This window comes from Platalea leucorodia, assembly GCF_965183815.1.
Source record: "Platalea leucorodia genome assembly, chromosome: 3".
Lineage (NCBI taxonomy): Eukaryota > Metazoa > Chordata > Aves > Pelecaniformes > Threskiornithidae > Platalea > Platalea leucorodia.
The window spans coordinates 35,443,864-35,463,374 of NC_138825.1; the positions used below are offsets into that span (position 1 = coordinate 35,443,864).

Below are 19,511 nucleotides of genomic sequence, written 5' to 3' on the forward strand. Positions count from 1 at the left end.
TGCAGTTTCCCTGCCTCCCTCCTGCATGCACGTACAACCTACCCTGAGGCAGTGCTTGCACCAGCGTGTCACTTTTTTTTCCATGTTGCCTTGCCCAGGACATGTCATTGCTCGGCAAGATGAGTGTTGTTCAAATAAGTGCACATCAAACACTGTAAGATCCCTAACTCTTAACCAGAGCCTGCAGGACCCTCTGGTTTGTGCTCCCCAACTCTGACATCTTCTCTGGACATAGGCTGGTCTCAGCCTTTCTCTGGCTCTGGTGGGGATGGGTAGAGATTCCCAGGCAAGATGCTGCGTCTGTCAGCTTGTCTGTGTCCTGTGAACCTGAGACCGTTCAATGTCAGAGGGCAGGAACAGCTATTTGGTATCAGCTACGCTCATCTGACAGCCTGTTAGTGACAGGCATGTGCCCTGCCTGACCACAGTGAGTTGAGCTGTTGCGTTCCTGGGCTTCACTGAGTCTCATGATACCACCTGGAGCTTGGAGAGGACATACAAATCCTTCCTTTGCCAATTAGTGTGCATTAACCCTTGCACACTGTTTCCAAGACTCTAGGAGAGAGACCTGTCAGAGGCTCTGAGTGCAGGCTGTGGCCTCCCGAAATTCAAGGACTCCAACCACTGGCCTCAAAATGACCAGTGCAGGTGGCAGAGGAGCCTCCTTAGGCACAGCTGGCCACCTCTGGCACAAATAGCATGCGCCGTGGCCAGGGAGAGGACATTTGATTCAGTGCACCAAAGCAATATCCCAGCATGGCAGTAGTTGCCCTGCTAAATTATGGCGCCGGTGCTGAGGAGAGAGCAGTCCTCCTCGCCTTGTTTGTATGGGCTGTAATTCTGAGATCCAGCACAAATCCAGCACAGCTCATTAACGCAGGGTCCAGGGAGAGAAGAGGCAGAAATAATGATGCTGTTAAATCAGGCTTCATGAATATGGAACAATGTCTTATTTTGCATTATTATGGCTGTTACTTAAAACATACTCCCCGCCTTTGTGCTGGGGACTGCTACTTTCTCCGCTCTGTCTGGATGGAGCCAGTGATGGTGCTGACAAGGGCTTTTAAAAGGCTTTTCATGGGATGAAATAGAGAACACAAAGGGAAGTTTTTTGGATCAGTTCCTGGAGGGGGATGTAGTGAGAAGCGTGCAGAAATAAAATAAACCAAAACAGGTACTAGGGTATTCAAAGGAGAGGTTGTCTAGACATTTTGAATCAGTCCCAGTTGTTCAGCTGTACATGAAGGACGATCCCTGTGACCTGGTCTATAGCCCCCAGGTCTATAGAGAAGTGTGTTTGACACTTGTGGAGGTGAAGGAGGTTAAAAGCAGGTGCAGAGCTGCCGTTCATGGTCTGTTATGGTGCAGACAGGTCCTGTTCCTCTGTGTCAGGCTCTGAGCTGCAAGGGCCTGGCAAAGGTTTTGCCTCTCAAAGACATCTAGTTGGGTGTGATAGATGGAGAGGCATATGATAACTGAGGTCCTTTTTAAATGGTAGACCTTCCCCAAAACTCCTTCTTGGGATGGCAATCTGTATGGGAGGAGTGGTTTAATCCCAACTGTCCTTGAACACAAACAGCTGTTGGGTTCAAGCAGGCTCCTCTGAGCCTGTGCTTTCACCTTCACCTCTCCGTCAGGGTGGAGCTCTGGTGGTCAGGCAGAAGGAGCAGGCTGTGACTGAGTGTGCATCTAGTGCTCTGCCTGACCTTCCCCTTGGGCTTGTGAGAACCGTCCAGCAAACGCTGACATCCCAGTGAGCTTCCGAGCATGCTTTGGATCAGGTCCTCAGATGCTAAGCTCAGTCCATGGTTGCAACTTCCCATGCCTTATGACAATGCATCTCTTGTTCTCCTGCCTTTTTCTTTTTTTTTTTTTTTTTTTTCTCTTTCTCAGGGCTCTGTCCAGTGTGCTGTTTCTGTCCAAGGCATAAGCAGACTAACGATTCATACAATAGTGTTGCAGCAAAGGAAATACAGGTGCTCTAGCAGGAGCTATCAGTTGAGCCTTTTCTCCAGTGATGCTTCTGCAGGGCCTGTCTAGAGTCAGGGGAGTTACATACAGGGAGAACAGAAGGCACTGTGGTGTCTGCAGGGGAATGGGCTCGGTGTAGTGCAGGTAAGTAATGCAGAGCCACAGCAGCTTTCCATTGCCCTTCTGCCTTGCTGCAGTTGTTTGCATCAGGAGTCAAGAAGCCTCTGGCCTTAGGTTTTCCACTGCCGAATTTTGTCTGGTTGCCCCTCCTACCCGTGCAAAGGGGGTTCATCAGGCTTTTCCTCTGACCTGAGTCCTAAGCCTAGAGAACCTGCGCTAAACACTGCTAAAATATCATACCTAGCTTGTGCCCCAATCCTAAGCACTAGCGGTGGAGTGTTTTAGGTATGGCTTCCATTCTGGGGCAGTGTGAGGTCCTGCCTGCAGTGTTTCCTAACCATAACAGAGCAGGGTGCTGTAACTGAAAGGCATGGTAATGATAACGCTTTAAGTTCACAGACACCTTGTGTTTGTAATGAATTCATGGGTCCCTCCAGCTCTCCCTACTCAAACCAGCCCTCTTCAAGAACAAATCCTAGAAAGTATGAAGCTGTGCACAGGCAAGTGGGTGGATCTTTTTCAAGCTCCGAAGTGTCCCTCTTTGTACTCTTCCAGCCCCACCTGCTCTGAAGCTGTCTGTCAATGAGACACTGGTGGTCAACCCTGGTGACAACATCACTATGCAGTGCTCTCTGACGGGCGGTGACCCACAGCCAGAGGTGGTTTGGTCTCACTCTCCTGGCCCAATGCCTCCCAACAGCCTTGTGCAAGGAGGCAACCTCACTATCTGGAGGATCCGCGTGGAGGACTCAGGCTACTACAATTGTACGGCCATCAACAACGTGGGGAACCCAGCAAAGAAGACGGTGAACCTGCTAGTGCGGTGTAAGTTGCTCTTTTTCTCAGAGCATGGGTTTTCAGGGTGGAGTGGCTAGATTTGCATTTCTCCTGGTTGTTCTTGTACAGCTGAGGGTGAATGTCATACTTAGCAGACATTAGTATTCTGGAGAAGCCTCTGTGCAAGCTTCTTTGCTCCCAGACCAGCGGCTGTGCTAGCACTGCTTGCAGCCTCATCCTGGGCTGTAGCACTGTCCTGGGCTAGAGAATGATCCCAGATTGCCAGATGTGAGGCCCTGGGGTTCTATTGTAGGAACGTGACTGGGGGAAGTGTGAGGCAGGTTTTGCATGGAGATGTTGCCTTCCTGAGGAGCAAAGAGCTGTTGTCCTGTCCCATGCAAGACACTTTGCTGTCCCTAACCAGTTTTGCACTTGTGTTCATCCCAGCCATGAAGAATGCCACGTTCCAAATCACCCCTGATGTGATCAAAGAGAGCGAGACCATCCAGTTAGGGCAGGACTTGAAGCTCTCGTGCCACGTGGATGCTGTCCCCCAGGAGAAGGTTGTCTATTCCTGGTACAAGAATGGGAAACCAGCCAGGTTCTCAGACCGGTTGCTCATCACCAGGAATGATCCCGAGCTCCCACCTGTGACCTGCAGCTTGGAGATTATTGACCTGAGGTTCAGTGACTACGGCACCTACCTGTGCGTGGCTACCTTCCAGGGAGCACCCATTCCTGACCTCAGTGTGGAGGTGAACATCTCCTCAGAGACAGGTGAGCCTCTCTGTGGCAGCTGGGGGACCCCAGGAGAGTGGTTGGCATCACTGGCTGCCCCCCATCCCTCTGGCTTTTTTGAAGGACCTTGCATGAGTGTCTTGAATCCTAGTAGGAAAACGTATCACATTTTCAGGCAAGCATTTGGCTGAGACTGGAGATGGGTCATAGTTACAGATTCTCTGCCAGATGTGTTGTGCACCAAGCGGATCTTCCTTTATGTTTTCTCCCTGTGGAAAGTCCAAAGTGCAGTCCAGTCAAAGCTAAAGACAGGTTTAGAGTGTCATTATTCAAAGAAGCCTCCAAACTGTGAAGGAAGAAAGAGGGGGTGGTATTTCACCAAATTTCAAATGTCCCTTTGCTTAGAAGGGAGTAAAAGAGAAAGAAAGATGCTCTTTCCTCTCTTTGGCATTGCTTATAATGAATGTCCCTTTTTGCAGAGCTGTGGCCAAGAGATTGGTATCTTCTGTCATAGCAAATTGTGTGAAGAGCTTTAACGTTTACTGGATTGCAATTACAATCTGTCTTGGGCACTCTCTGTAGGAGTACAAGTGTTATAAATGCCTCCCCACTTTCAGATCAGGGTCAAAGCTTCACCCCATGGCTTGGTGAGGACAGGACTAATCCGTAAGTGTGTTTGTCAGTCACCTTGGGGACAGGGTCTTGGGGCTGCCTTTTTGCTTCTGGGGAAGCAGTGGGTCCAGCTCTGCTCTCCCATTTATCCATGTCACCTTGATGCCTTTCCAGGACCTTGAGGGTACGGCACAAAGCAGCACTGGGCTAGTAATCTGGTGAGGACTCCCAAGGGGGTCAGCTGCCCACAGATTTTGTCCTGAACCTTCATGGAAAGTTTCTTCTCAGTTCCTGGTTGTGCTGGATCCATTGGTCAGGCTGATCCCAGTTTTAATTCTGGACATTGCTTGCTTCAGCCCCCCAGCAGATGGTGCTTTTGATGCTTTGGGAAGCCCCTGTCTCCCAGCAGAAACGTTGAGGCCAGCCTGCTCCCAATGGGACTGTGCCCAGTGCTCATTAGCAGCCTGGAGACCAAGTCCTGACCATGCCATGGACCTACTAAACACCGAAGGGTGGTGCTTCCCTTCTGCTGGCAGCCCTGGCAAGTAGGGCGCTCTCTGTGCCAGCAGACACCATCCCTGTTGTACCAGCAGGGAATAAAACCTGGGGAACCCCCCAGTCTTGGTGCAAAGCCAGCTTTCCCAACCTCGTGTGGCTGCTGCCGCCAGGAGTAATCCTTTTTGCCCAAGATCACTAGATGGCAGAGTGCATTTGTGTTTAAGACTGCAAGGGTAGGAGGCAGTGAAGGGCTGGGAGACCCTGGATGACCCCACCAAAAGGCTGGGCAGTGTCTGTTGTTGCAGGTGTCAGTCCAGGTGCCAGCTGGCCGCTGCCTCGAAGGAGGTGTCTGCGGTGACAGGTTGCCCTGTGCTCTGGCCTGGCCGGTGGAGGATGAGCCCCACATGCTCATATGGATGCTGCTGATGGGGAAGGACAGGAGGGCAGCCTGGGGCATTTTGATGCCTCTCTTTGGCATCCTGGGCCAGGAGGACCACTTTGTGACCCAGGGGATGAAAACAGCTGTCCCCGCTGGAGCAGCCCTTCATGCAGCAGCTGAGGCTGTCCAGCCTGTGGCATCCCCACGAACAGACATGAGCTGCCTCCAACATGTGGTTCCCGCATAAAAACCCAGCGGGTTTTCCCCAGACCACAGGATCAGAGCAGGAGGGCGGCAGTGGTGGCTCCATGTTTCCCTGCTGAGCGAAGCCTGAGCTCTCCAGGGTGGCTGCCTCCACTAAGCAGCTCTGAAGAGATAGCTTTAATTAAAAAAAAAAAATCTTCAAATGCAATTTACAGCTTTTCCCCATGGAGAAAATTGCCTCTCGCCAGGTGAGCAGCTGCTGGCAGTACTGGGCACCGAGAGTGCTGTCGTCCCTTCGTGCTATGTGGGACAGGGTGTGATAAGATTCCCCAGCCCACAGGAGACCTGCAAATTGAAAATGTGGCCTCCCTGTTGCATAGGGAGATCACTGCAGTGGGAGATTGGTCTGGAGCCATCCTAAATTTGCTCTTAAAGCAGCTGTGGGCTGTAACGTGTGCGATTACTGTAGCACACTCCTTTGCTGGAGTTGAATTGAGCTAACATTGGTCAGACCAGCTTGTTCTAAACTTTGATTTAAATGGAAACGAAGTATGTGGCCCTTGCAGTTATGGAAGTGTCAATCCAAGTGTCTCCACTGTCAGCAGGAAGGGCTGACAGAAGAGCTTTCAGAAAATTATTACGGCCCTGTTTACCTCAGTTGAACTGTTAACTCTGAAGCCTAATACAAATAAAATGTGATTATTACATGAGGTTTAGCACAAACATCCCCTTTGTTCTTGGTGGAGCTGGGGACGTGAACAACAAACCTCTTCCCACCGACACCTCCGCACCCTTTAGCTGCAGTCATTGGGTTTCTTTTGAGCTTTGTTTATCATCAAAGTTTTGTTTGTCAGTTGATAGCTGATATTTCTTGAGCATTACTGTGCCTCCAGCTCTAGCCCCATCTCGGCAGCAGTTCTGCTGGGTGAGCTGTTCCCAGCCTGGCCTGGAAGGGATGCCAGAAGTGATCTTTGCTGGGACCCATCTCGTGCTCAAGTGAGCCAGAGATAACTAGTGCACTGCAAATCTCAATGTAAAGTAAGCCTAAGCACTTAACAGAGCTGGATCCTTGCTGTGGTTTAGCAGTGAACAGGGATCCTGGATGTCTGATAAGGCTGGAGATGTGATCTACAAGCACTAATCCTGTAAGCCTTGGTTCCGGTCTGACCTGTGTAAGGGAACTAGATACCTTGGCAGATACGACTTCTATTTCTTGGCCAAAAGGCTGCAGTTCCATTTGGGAAATTCACTGACCAGAAGTTAAGAAATGGATCAAAGAGGCTTTTGCCTTTGGGTTCGTCTGTGCGCTAGCCCTGCTACTGGATAGCATTTTGCAACCGGAGGGGTGGGAGCTGGGAGAATGTCCCAATACAGCTAGTACTTGCCATTGGCAGTGGGATACATTGTTGGATCTTCCTTGATGCCTTGCAGCTCCAGATCCTGTAGGATGACCCCTTCCTCTAGGGGTTGCACTGTGTCAAGTGGAAACCTTTGGAGTTTCAGGGCTGTCGGTGTGACTTGAACACAAGCATCTCAAGAATATTCCTTGCTTGCTGGAAACTCACTGTAAAACGATTCCCTTCTTGTCTCCCTTTTAGTGCCACCAACCATCAGTGTCCCTAAGGGTCAATCCACAATCACTGTTCGGGAGGGCTCCCGGGCTGAGCTGCAGTGCGAGGTTCGAGGGAAGCCCAAGCCACCCATCATCTGGTCCCGGGTAGATAAGGAAACCCCCATGCCTTCAGGGACAATGACGATGGAGACATACGATGGGAAGCTGCGCCTGGAGAGTGTGAGCCGAGAAATGAGCGGCACCTATAAGTGTCAGACAGCCAGGTACAATGGCTTTAACATCAGACCCCGGGAAGCCCTGGTGCAACTCAACGTGCAGTGTGAGTATAACCATACAGTACTGGAGTGCCTGTCTGAATGCCTGTGTACATAAAAGCCTGTGGGCTAATCAGGGTTGACACACTCAGTGCTGCTTTCAGGCAGAGTTGACCTTTCTTACGGGGCTGAGCAGACACATCTCTCTTGTCTGGGTACCTTTGAACAGTTTATATTTAATTGGTCTGGCTACACAAGGTTAAGGGCAGGATATCGTATGGCCAGCGTGTTGCAAGTGGAAGGGAGAGGTGTTGTGTGTGTTTGTATACAATGCTTTCCATTTCCCTATCAGTGGACGAGTGCAGAACAGCAGCTTTACCAGGTGTGTGTTTGTGTGCATTACATATGTGTAAAATACCTTCAGGGTATGTTAGTGAGTCTGTAAAGTCAAGGACTCAAAAGGCAGCAAATGAATGTTAATTAGACCATTTCCACCCCACACCAGTTTCTTCAACTCAGTTACCCCAGCTGTCATTTCTGGACATGCCTGAACCATTTTGCCTGAAAAGCAGTGCTAGGCAGACCCTAATGGGGACTGCATGCTCCCAAATGATTTCCATGCAATAAAGCTGGGAGTAACAGAAAACTGATTCTTAGCATGTGGTGTATTGAGTGATTTCAGTGATGGGTGGTGCTCCCAGCCCTGCTTGAAGGCGATACCTGTGCATGCAGGTGAACACAGAGGGAGGGGTGCTGCTGGTGTCTGCGTTGGGTGACTGTCTCTGTCCTTTCCCTGCAGTGGCTTCTCCCTCCGGAGAAGTGAGTGCCTGCTCAGCTCCCATGTTGTTGAGGCGTGTTTTGACATGCGGGAGTCTGTGCTCTCTCCTTCAAGACTTTGAATCAGGTGGGGGGAAGGTAGCTGGCTAAAATGCCTTGGCCTGAAGGAGCCGTGACTGTAGGAGCAGCCCTCCCTGCAGACCTTGTCCCATCAGGATAGTGCGATTGCTGAACTCTCGCAGAGCCCTCTGAGCAGCACAGATCTGGCAGGTGTGGGATGGGTAGGGAGCAGCTTAATTTGCCTCTGGGCTGTGACTGACAAGCCTCCACGCACAGCACAGCAGCGCTCCTTAGACATGCTGCCACGCTCCTCCCAGGCTTGCTCCCCGGGAAAAAGAGAAGTGAGACCAGAGTGGATAACCTGGCTGAAGCCAGCCAGACACACTGCTCACAGATGGGAGCTGCTGGGAGCACAGCAGTAACGGAGGAGCGTGAAATCCTGCAGACACTTTGAGTATTCAGAGATCCCCTTTTAAAATTGTCTCTGTCCATCCAGGATCATGGCAGGAATTAAATTACAGGGTGGGGACAGGGCAATGTATATAGATTTCCATGCAGGTAAGTATGTGTGGAGAAGTTTCCCTTAAGCAGAGTGGAAATGTGCATCTTGGTTTAAGCTGTTTTGGAAGGCAGGTTGGGTCAGGTGTATGGGGCACGGCAGAACACGGCAGGGAGGGTGACTTTTGGTCACCCCAAGAACTGATGAGAAATGGAGCAAAATCTCACTCTGGAGCAAAGAACCATCAGACCTGCTGGTGTCCCCAGTTTGGTGTTGGTGTTTGAAAGCTGTGTGGTCCTCACTGACCCTCATTGCCCCTGCAGAGGGAGCAGCAGTGCCGAGCCTGGGATGAATTCAGGCTTACTAGGTGGTCTGGAGGGGGTTCACAGCCCTGAATCTTGGGCTGGAGGGGGAGCATGTGACTTACCACGCAAGAAAGATGGTAGGTACAAGCCAAAAGCTGTTCTGGGGCAGAGCCTTTGATGCGGCACCCAAGAAGGCAATGATGTGATGAACTTCTGCGTAAAGAGCAACTCAACGTACTCTTCCTAGAGCTCTTCCCAAGGCCAAGCAATGCTTTATTGTGATCTTGCCCAAGTAATGGTGGCATGGTCCATGCAGCAGCCCACCCAAACAGCCCTCTTCCCTTCTCCATCAGTTCTGTGTACCCTTAGTTGGAGCTGGGTGCGTACTGAGTGTTTGTACACCTGAGCTGTCTCCTCCTGCCTGGAAGCTGTGGAAGGACCTTACAGTGGCACTGCCTGTTCTGTGCCTGAGCAGGCAGCTTTGGTTTTGGGGCTGTCAATTTGCTCCTTCCATCAGCATGAAAAACAAACTGCGAACCAAGAAAGTAGGGCAAGAATTGCCCTCATCCCCTTTATAGGCTCCCCCTTTTCCCCACGCACAAAAAAAAAAACCAGCAAGCAACACAGTCCCTGTTTATCCCTCTCCTCCTTGTTCACGCAGCTGGAAGGAGGTGGGTGCCGTGGTGGGGGCCGCTGTGGTTAATTGAAACGCTGCTCTCCAGTGTGGGTAGCTCATTAGTCCGGTGGCTTGCTCTGGAATTCTCATCTTGTCGGAAATGGGGATCGTGTGGCTCCTGCAGCCTCCGTGATGAGCGTTTCCCCCGCCTCCCCCAGCCCACGCATCCCACCGGAGAGCCGCTTAGGCGGGGTGTGCGTCCACACGTGCGTGCACGCACGTGTGTGCGTGTGTGTGTGTGCATGCAGGCGTGCCTGTTTATGTGTCGGTGTGAGCTCCTTTTGAACTGGCTCACTCAAGGGAGGAGCGAATTCTGGGTGATAATGTGGTTGTTTCTCTGATTTGCTCCAAAGCTAAAGTTGCAAAATCAATACAGCAGATCTGATTAGATGTCAGAACCTGTTCTGTGTTTCTCTTTTCTTTTCTTTTTCTCCCCTCACCCTCATGCATATAGTGATGTATTGTAACAAACTAGCCCAGAAATAGGCTTTGCCAACTGCACTGCAGTAGTGGAAAGAGAATAAGAAGACAAAAAGAACAAGTCAGCTGTCAAAAAAAAAAAACCAACAGTTTGGGGTTTTTATTATTTTTTGTATTTTGCAAGCAGAAAAAGTTGCTCTCCTTTTATCTTATGAGCTGTAATTGTCTATCATCAGCTCTCTGACAGGCTGGATGGGCTGTTCCCTGGGCTTCTTGGTCTGAACTGTAGAGCTTTGGAAGATTAATAAGTTCATGAAAGTCCATACAGCCTTATAGCTCTGTGGTGAGGATGAAGAAATGTTGTATACTGGTTACAGCGAGAGATTGGGCTTGTCAGAATGGCTGGGAATCTCGCTACCACTTGGAATGGCAGTGTCTTGTCATCTTTTCCTGTATCTTCAGAACAGGAATAAAACTGACCCATCTCCTCAAGGATTTGTGGGGCATAACGTAGCACTTTGAAATTTTGAAATAAAAATAGTAATAGAAGGGCCGAGTGCTGTTGTTAATAGTATCAGTGCTATTGCTGATGCTGTTGTCAAGGATTTTTTCAGGACCAGGTACTCACTCAAGAAAATCCCAGCAGAAAAATGAATCCTCTGCAGAGGTGGGCTTAAAAATCAGGGCTGGGTCACCCTGTGTAGGTGAGATAGCATAAGGTTGTAAAACACACACTGGGCTTGAAATGTGCAGCACTCTGGGTTTTGGAATACAAAGTGTCATTTGAGCCAATATGTATGAAAGGAGGAAAGAAAGAAAGAATGTATGTGTGGATCAGTGAGAAGGATGCTACCTAGATACAAATTTAGCAAGCACATAATAACAAATTGCAAAAAATATATTAGCCATGTATCCTAAAAGCCTGGTCAAAATAGCATTTCCATGAATTACAAAGATTAGCAGTGACTCTAAACTCTAGCTGTTGCTAGAACTGGCCTTTGAGATGACTGTCTTATCACAATGAATATTACATTTGCTCTGTTAGAGCCTCATATAACACTGTGGTGTAAATTGCAATCCTAGTACATTATCCTGCTTGAATGATATTGTGTCAGCTCTGATGCTTTGTCAGTCCTGAACAGCATGTCATAAACTACTGGACAGCTCAATCAAAGTCCAGCTTAACCCTGCACTTCTCATCACGCCTGATCCTTGATACATATGCTCCAGTATTTTCCTACAGATAGGTTTATCCTCCTTTTACAGCACTCACTACTTGCTGTCTCAGGCCCTTGCTCGATCACCTGAGTGGGTTCTCCCTCTTTGGATAACCACCAAAGCCTGGTAGCAGAGCACCTGTCTGTTCAGAGATGTGAATTAGTTCACTAAATTCTGATGACTGGATAAGCAGACTTTTGCTGGTGCCATTTTTGTCTTTGGCAGAAGTCTTGGTGTTTCTAAGTGCCCAGAGAAAGAAGGGGAGAAGGAAAAGGAGATATTTACATAGAGTTGACCTTGTTTTGGATAGTCAAGTCTGAAAGATGATCCTGTTTCTCATCTTTGGGTCATGCAGCAGGTGAGATCTTGGCAGGAAGAAAGACTAGAAAAGGAATTAACCTGAGTGTCTCCTTCCCTGGCATAACATGGCCTGTGAATTTGGCCCCTTCTGGATCCAAAATAATAGTCCACAATCATCTGGGATTGATCTCCAAAGGATTATGCTTATTGCCCTTTGGTAGAGTTTTGCCGCATTAAGCAGCAGGAGAATTATTGAGCTTTATCTTCAAAGCATAGTGAATATTAGGTGTAATCAGGAAAGCAGACTGATGTTCTCTTTGGAGGGGCAGTTACCATGGTTAACAGGACTTCAGGAGCCATTGCATAGTCCTAGCATAGGCATTGCCATAGGCTGATTACCAGCAGGTCTGGCTCTGCCCTGACCTGGAAGGCAGCCAGAATATGTCCTGTCGGGGCATCTGCTGCCCTTGTCACTTAAACTAATGTTCAAGTGGGCACAGATATGTTTTCCTATTCAAGCTCACACGCTGGCAAATGTTATTCCTGGTCACACGCTATTGACTCATTCCTCTTTAAAATCCTGCTGAACCCATTGGCAATGCTGTACATCAGGCGGGCAATAGTCAGCATCAATTTCCCCTGTTATCTGTGTAGCAAACAGAAGAGCAGGGAGGAGAGGAGGGGGTGATAAGTAAGAAGCATTGCTGGATCCACGCAACTGGAAATGGAAATGCATTAAACTGTTTCGATCAGCTGTTGAAACCATAGCTCAATGTCAGTGCTTTTTGCTGGTGCCCTGCCCCCTCTGAAACATAAGCTTGGATATTAACTGCTCCATTAAAAGCGCTCTTGAGACATGCTCCTGGCATGGAGATGTTCCTGCAGAGTGGCTAGGACTGGGCTTTTGGCTCCTGAGAGCTCCCTGCAGCTCTCCCTGCCTGTGTGAAGGGAGTCTAAGAGAAATGAGACTGTCTGTGGCCAGAGCTGACCCATATCTGTGACTGAGCTGGCTTATCTGTCTTGCTGCTTGGCCATGTGAGCTGGAGTATGGAGCCATCTGCTAAGAATTTTAGACCTGGCTGGTTTCATTTCTGAGGGTATTTATTAATAGTGACTGTTTTAATTTTTTTTATTATTTTCATCAGTGAAGTCCATCCTGACACCCTCCTCCAAGCTGAGGAGAGCAGTTCAGGAGCTAACTTGGGGGCAGAAGGTGATTTTTCTACCTTTGCAGTGGCCAGGGCTTTCCTGTCCTTCCATTCATGCTTCAGTATTGCTGTTCTGCGTGGTACAGGTCTTGGTCCCAAGAGAGGGAAACCTCGGGCTCTCCTAGCAACCAGAGCTCTGGGATGCTCTGGTTCATTTTAGACCATCAGAGGCTTAAGAATGAACTGATGTCCTGGGGAAGGCATGTCTGTATTCAAAGCCACAGGAAAACTCTGCCTTCTGCAAATGTGGTGTTTGCAAACCCGGAGACCTTCATTAGCAAAAAGAAGAAAATCATTTGTAGTCATGGGCATGACCTCGAACCACTAGTCTGAACAAAGCCTGACCTGGTTGTTAGGTCCCACTTTGATGGAAATCCTCCCTGTTTATCCCCTAATTTGTTGTACAGAGGTTTGTGTGACTAAGCTGAAAGTATACATGTTATTTCTGTGTTCCTATCAACACACAGAACCCCCCCGCTCCCCCCCATTAAGAGCAGAGAGTTTTGTTCCTGATTGTCAACACACTTTCTGCTTGCAGTATTGTGTCTGGGATTAAGTTGCTTAGAGCTTGTGTTTGTGCACGTAGCCCTGTCCTCGGCGATACGGCGTTAGGATTGCTCACTCCGCTTCCCAGTGCCTGGGCTGCTAACAACTAATTAGAGTTGTCAGTCTAAGGACAGGCTGAAGAAGGAATCAGTGTTACTCCGTCATGGCTGTAAACCCAAATGGCCACGGTTCAGAGCACAGTAACAACCACAGAGGCTTAGCTGGCCTCAGATTTGTTTTAACAATTACCGCCTATTGGTCCTGGGGCCTGGTAGACGGAGGCTGTGACAGCACTTACATTGGTTTCGGATTGGGTCTTAAGATGGGGTTGTACCAACTGTAGCTGAAAAGAGGATGGCTCCTGTTTGTCTAGGACTTGTTGGCCCTGCCCTCGTGCCGGCCTTGTGGCATTGAGGGGGCAGGTGGTCTGACAGGCTGAGGATGCTTAGCTAAAACCTTCTTCTTTGTGATCACCTTTATGTTTGCGGAGCAAAGCTCCAGGACTGCCAGTGCTGATTTTTTGTAGCATTTGGTGTATGCAGCTTTGGAGGAAAAAGTCTTTCACAGGGTAAAGCGGTGGTATGAATTTTGGCTGGCCTGAAGTGTAGCAGTTAGGACTTGCTCTGCAGGACCCTAGTCTCTTCTCTGCTTGCTGCCTTGTGGGGAAGGTTCCCACGTGCTGCCACTCACCGAGACTTTCTTGGGAAGTCTCTGTTGCACTCCGACAGCTTTTCTGATTTACCTCTTTGATTGAAATTGGTCTGACACTGCATGTCTGCATGCTGTGGTGGCCAAGAGATATAGGAGACTTGAAACATAAAGCAAAAGGCCCAGATGGCAGGGAGAATTCACCAGGGCATTGGAGGCTAGGGAGCAGATTTTGCAAAGCTGGCCTGTTCAGTCTGTGGCACCACACGTCAGATGCAAAGTACTGGGAGGCCTTCTCGCTGTGCCCTGGGTAAATGAGCATGAAAGAAGAGAGGATGATACCCAGATATGTGCAGGAAGGTGGGAGCCCTCCTTAAAGAGGAGACCTGGGTCTGCTATGTGAGATTGCAGCCTGCCTGCACTGCCATTCAGCCTTTGTGCAGCTCATTGCTCATCTCTAAACACCTCTGTGGTTGTAATGATAGGCTGAGTAAAAGCTTGTGTGAGAGCTCCTCGCCTAGAGAGATGAATTTGTTTGTTCAGAAGAGTACTGGTTTAAATCAGCTAATCCATTTCTCGGATATTGTTGGGAGAAACAAATACACTTTCCATAAGCTGCCATTATCCTGTTTTTTGGCCAGACTCTCCAGGAAGAGCAACTTAATTTTATCAAGAGAGAGAGATCCAAGCTATACGGTTTTGTCAGGAAGGGAGAGACAAGAGCTATACAGACACAGTGGATGGTAGACAGTCTTGGTCATCTCTGTGGACAATTGCTCACCTACCATGGCCCTTTCAGGGCTGAATACCACATCTCGTACTGTTCTAATTCAGACACTCCTTTTAAGGTTTTCCTGCCATGGCAGCTATTTTCCCTGTAGGACCTACAGGACAGGCTGTAGGACCTACCTGGACAGGCTGGAGAGGTGGGCCTGTGTGAACCTCATGAGGTTCAACAAGGACGAGTGCAGGGTCCTGCACTTGGGTCAGGGTAATCCCTGGTATCAGTACAGGCTGGGGGATGAAGGGATTGTGTACAGCCCTGCCGAGAAGGACTTGGGGGTACTGATAGACGAAAAGCTGGACATGAGCTGGCAATGTGCTCTCGCAGCCCAGAAAGCCAACCGTATCCTGGGCTTCATCAAAAGAAGTGTGGCCAGCAGGTCGAGGGAGGTGATTCTGCCCCTCTGCTGTGCTCTGGTGAGACCTCACCTGGAGTACTGCCTCCAGCTCTGGGGTCCTCAGTGCAAGAAGGACATAGACCTGTTGGAGAGGGTCCAGAGAAGGGCCACAAAAATGATCAGAGGGATGGAGCACCTCCCTTATGAGGAAAGGCTGAAAGAGCTGGGGTTGTTCAGCCTGGAGAAGAGAAGGCTGCGGGGTGACCTTATTGCAGCCTTTCAGTACTTAAAGGGGGCTTATAAGAAAGATGGGGACAAACTTTTTAGCAGGGCCAGTAGCGATAAGACAAGGGGTAATGGTTTTAAACTAAAAGAGAGTAGATTCAGACTGGATATAAGGAAGAAATTTTTTACAGTGAGGGTGGTGAAACACTGGAATGGGTTGCCCAGAGAGGTGGTAGATGCCCCATCCCTGGAAACATTCAAGGCCAGGCTGGATGGGGCTCTGAGCAACCTGATCTAGTTGTAGATGTCCCTGCCAATTGCAGGGGGGATGGACTAGGTGACCTTTAAAGGTCCCTTCCATCCCAAAGCATTCTATGATTCTGTGATTCTATGATCAATTCATTGGGATGAAAAACAACTCCAGAATCCTCTCAAACGCTTTGTGCTGGGCATCCTGCAAGGCTGTGCATGTTTGGGTCTTGCCCAAGCGTGTCCCTGTCTTCAATGCACAGGAGCATACTGCTGCTGAAATACTGTCAGACACTTTCCCAGTGCTTCCCATCTTGCTATTCTGAAGAAACCACTTTGGTTTTGAGCCCTGTTTTTGCTGTCTGGGTTTAGGCTGTAGGTGAAACCACCTGTATCAAAGATTTCCAAACTGTGATACAGCTGGTGGTACCCAGGCTGCATCGAGGCAGCCTGGCTGGAGGGAAAGGTTGTCCTGGCTCTGCTTCTGTTTGCATGGGGATGTAACGCAGGTTCCTCTCTAACATACACTGTGAGGACTTCTGCCGAGTGCTTACCTCCAGTCAGCAGGTCAGATGGTGAGCTTGGCACGGCAGCTGCTGCCAAGCTTTCCCTCTTGGTCTGTGCAGCACCAGTACGTGTCCAGGGGACATGGGAACTGGGCCAAGGCAGAGAAAGGACCATGGATCCTGGAACGTGGGGTGGCGGGATGTTCTCTGCCAGAGGTGATGGACGGGACTGGGATCTGAGTTTATGGGGAATGCATTAGGGAGAGGAGATGGCGGCACCTGCTTGTATGGGTTGGGTGTAGTGGCTATGTTTGAAAGAGAAAAGCCAGTGGAAAAGACTGGGGATAGGAGAGCTAAGAGGATGGGAAGGTTTGTATATATATTCTAGCAAAAGAGAGAGCTTCTGCTGACACCTGAGCAAAGGACATTTGGGAAGGCATGCGCTATATGCGGTAACGTGGCATCAGGAGACATGGGGCAAGGGAGGTGGTAGATGGAGGGAGTTAGAAAGCTGCTGTCAGCTCTCATATTTAAAGGCTGGGGTCACAGGACAGGAAAGGAGGGAATTCCCTGTTTGTACCAAATTCTGCTGCTCGGTGACCAGGACATGAGAATGTTGAGTGCCCAGCTGTGAGGAGAGAGATACCACAGACCAGAACTCACTAGGAGAACCAGGAAGACACTGAGCAGGCAAAAAAAGCAATTCATTTTTTCATGATAACTCTCAGCCTCTGCACAAGAGCCTGAGGCACAGAGAAGTGAAAACAGCTGTCCACACCTGCAGGGGAGCATAGGACATCAGATCTGACACAGGATCTGTGCCAGGGGAGCAGAGGTTCTTTTCCCCCAGCCTCTTTCCCAGAGAGAGCTATGTGGTGCCATGGCATTGTGCCTGTGACTTTGCTTTTCTCCCATGATTTTGGGCCATAAACCATGTCAAGCAGCACCTATGAGGGTACAGGAGCAGGCTCCCATGCTATTCTTCACCTACTACCTGCACCCTGGCACTAGAGCAGAGCTATTATCTCCTGCCCTGCTGGAGGACTGTGGCAGGCACATGGAGGCAACACGCAGAATAGCAATGCCACTTTTGAGGAGGGGGCTTATGCAGGGAAGACCCTGAGACACTCCTGATACAAACAGGAGCCCTAATAGGAAACCAAGCATCCTGGGGGGGTTCTGAATTTTAATTAGCAGTGACCATCCTGACCCCAAGCTCTGAAACAGCACCAATTATGTTCATTCCTATAGGGAAACTGTTCCCATGTGAATTAAATTTCAGAGGTGCTCAGGCTTCCCTGCATCCTAGCAGGTCTTCCTGCTGCCAGTTCTGTGCTGGGTCACTGTACTGGGAGGCTGAGGGTTCAGATTTTAGGAAGGGCGTAGGGGCCTTTTGGAAGTTTCTGTGGGGAAACAACTGTTAAGTTTCTGTGGGGAAACAACTGTTAAGTTACTAGTCTGTGCTTTTCCACTTGGGCCAGTCTCTGAGAAAGAAACTGTTTTTTCTGTGAAGCTAGGAAACAGTGTTTTCTCAATGAGCAGAGATCACATTTCCAACATGCACCCCTCTCACCCTATTTCACTTCATGTAGTTCCTGATTTCCATTCCTCTTTGCCTCTCTATTGCAAACACAAATAAGCATGTGTGTGCACACGCTCCTACCTTATCTCAGCTTTTGCTTCTGATTCAAATTTAATTGGCCTCCAGGACTTGAGGTAAAACAGTTGGTTCTCTTTTATGAACCCAGTGATGAACCTGCAAAACCCTCATTGGTCCCAGGAATTGACAGACATGCTTAAATTTCCTAGTTGCATGCAGACCTGTTGCATTTTGTATGATTTTGGAGTCCTTGTTTCTAGGGTTGTGTGTGATCACAGGAAACAATGGAAATTTTTCATTACTGTTGACTGGGAGGAAGCTGACTTCTGAGACTCTTTGCTTGTTTGCCAAGCTGCAAGGAGATGAATGGGATGTAGAGACTGAAAATGATTCCATTTCTGTGGTGAAGAAGCATCTGGGATAAATCCCTGCTGGCTAAAGAAAGAATGGCAACCAAAGGCTGTTCCAGCCAACCCTCTGTAGGCTCTTGCTCTATTGTGACCTGCTCTCACATCTGATGAAACGAGTGCTGTAGATCTCATCCATCGCAAACATGCTACAATTCTGGGCCCAACTCAGCCAAGCATTTGATGGGAGGAATTGGTTGGAGTGCCAAAACTAACAGGGGTTCCGAACAGTGTCTGTGATTGAGGTCAAGAAAACAATAAATACTAGTGGCATTTCCACTGAACAGGGATTTTTCTTACCAAGTGCTGATTGCAAAGAGATATTTTACTGTCCTAATCATAAGCTAGAATGCAGTAGCTAATAACAACTTAATGCAATATAGATGGGCTTAATAGTGCTAGGTCTGCTGGGATTTTCTGAGCAGTTCATAGCTTATGCATAATACAGGCCCTTTAGCCAACATCCTGGTATGCTGTAAAATTGGGAACTGAGGCTTGAAGGAAGGGGAGCAGCCCTCCATCTAAGGTGGTTTGCTGGAAAGAGCAACATGACTCTAAAGGGATTAGAAGATGGTGGCAGTTGGCTGGGTCAGAGGAAAACAGAGCAACCCTCAAAATGGGATTTTGTGGTTTGGGGATTTTTCTCTTCCCCTTGGGCCTCTTGTAATGAGGCCTTGCAAAAGTCCAAGTTTATGCACGGAAATGGACAAGTTTTCATTCTGATTAGCTTTCTAGGAACCAACTCACATGTATAAATGAAAAGATGCAAATGAAACTACCTACAGGTTTTAAAGAGAGGAGCAAAGGTGGTTGGGTTTTGCGGTGGTGTTTTGTTTTGCTTTGTTTTTTGTTTTTTGTTTTTTTTTTTTTTTTTTTAAACCATTTGGAGAAGCTTATGTGCCCCAATCTGCCTAGCCAAAATGCTGGGACTCCAGCTTCCCGATCATTATGGGAAAGCACAAGCTCTTTGAATCTCTTTTTAACCATTTTGTGCTGTTTGTCTAGATAGGAGACTTAGTTATATGCCAAGCATAGTCTCTCTCACTAGTGGAGCTGAGGAACAAGGTGAGTTTACCTTTGTGAATCTAAACTTGGATTATTTGTACATTTTCAGTGCAGGATCTACTCACAGACTGAAGTGACAGAGAATTCAGTGTGTGCCTCACTAAGTTGTTCCAGCATTTTTTCACTCTCATGGTTCAGTTGTCATGACTTAATCTAAGCCTGTCTCATTTCAGTTTCCCACTACAAGCTCTGTTTATGCCTTTGTCTTTTCACATAAAGAGCTATTTGTTATCAGCAGTCTCTTCCTTGTGTAGTCTCAGACACCAGAACAAGTAATCTCTTAGCCTTTTTTCAGTATGCAATCCAGAAAGATTCTCTTTAGCCATTTACCGCAAGGCATGTTTTCCAGCCCTTGATTCATTTTTATAGCCCTCAGTTTTTTTTTTTTTTTTTCTCTCAACATCATTCTGGCAGTGTGGTCACCCGTATTAAACGGATTTTCAAAAATGAGCTCACCGATGCAGATGCAGAGGTGATGCCCATCTCACAATACGTTTAGTAAGCTTTGGCTTAATCATCCAAAGATTTGGATATCTTTGGACTACAGAATTAAGC

General features: G+C 48.5%; 1 protein-coding gene across 2 annotated transcripts in view; it reads left to right on the top strand.

The window, feature by feature from the left end:
• Positions 1–19,511, top strand: part of MDGA1 (MAM domain containing glycosylphosphatidylinositol anchor 1) — a gene marked incomplete at both ends in the record, with an annotated part of 146,597 nt that overhangs the window by 62,510 nt on the left and 64,576 nt on the right. For both annotated transcript variants that reach the window (XM_082305931.1, XM_082305930.1), the window contains 3 exons: positions 2,647–2,916; positions 3,316–3,645; positions 6,898–7,191. In XM_082305931.1, coding sequence (XP_082162057.1) covers positions 2,647–2,916; positions 3,316–3,645; positions 6,898–7,191 — 894 coding nt within the window. The remainder of the gene's footprint in view (positions 1–2,646; positions 2,917–3,315; positions 3,646–6,897; positions 7,192–19,511) is intronic.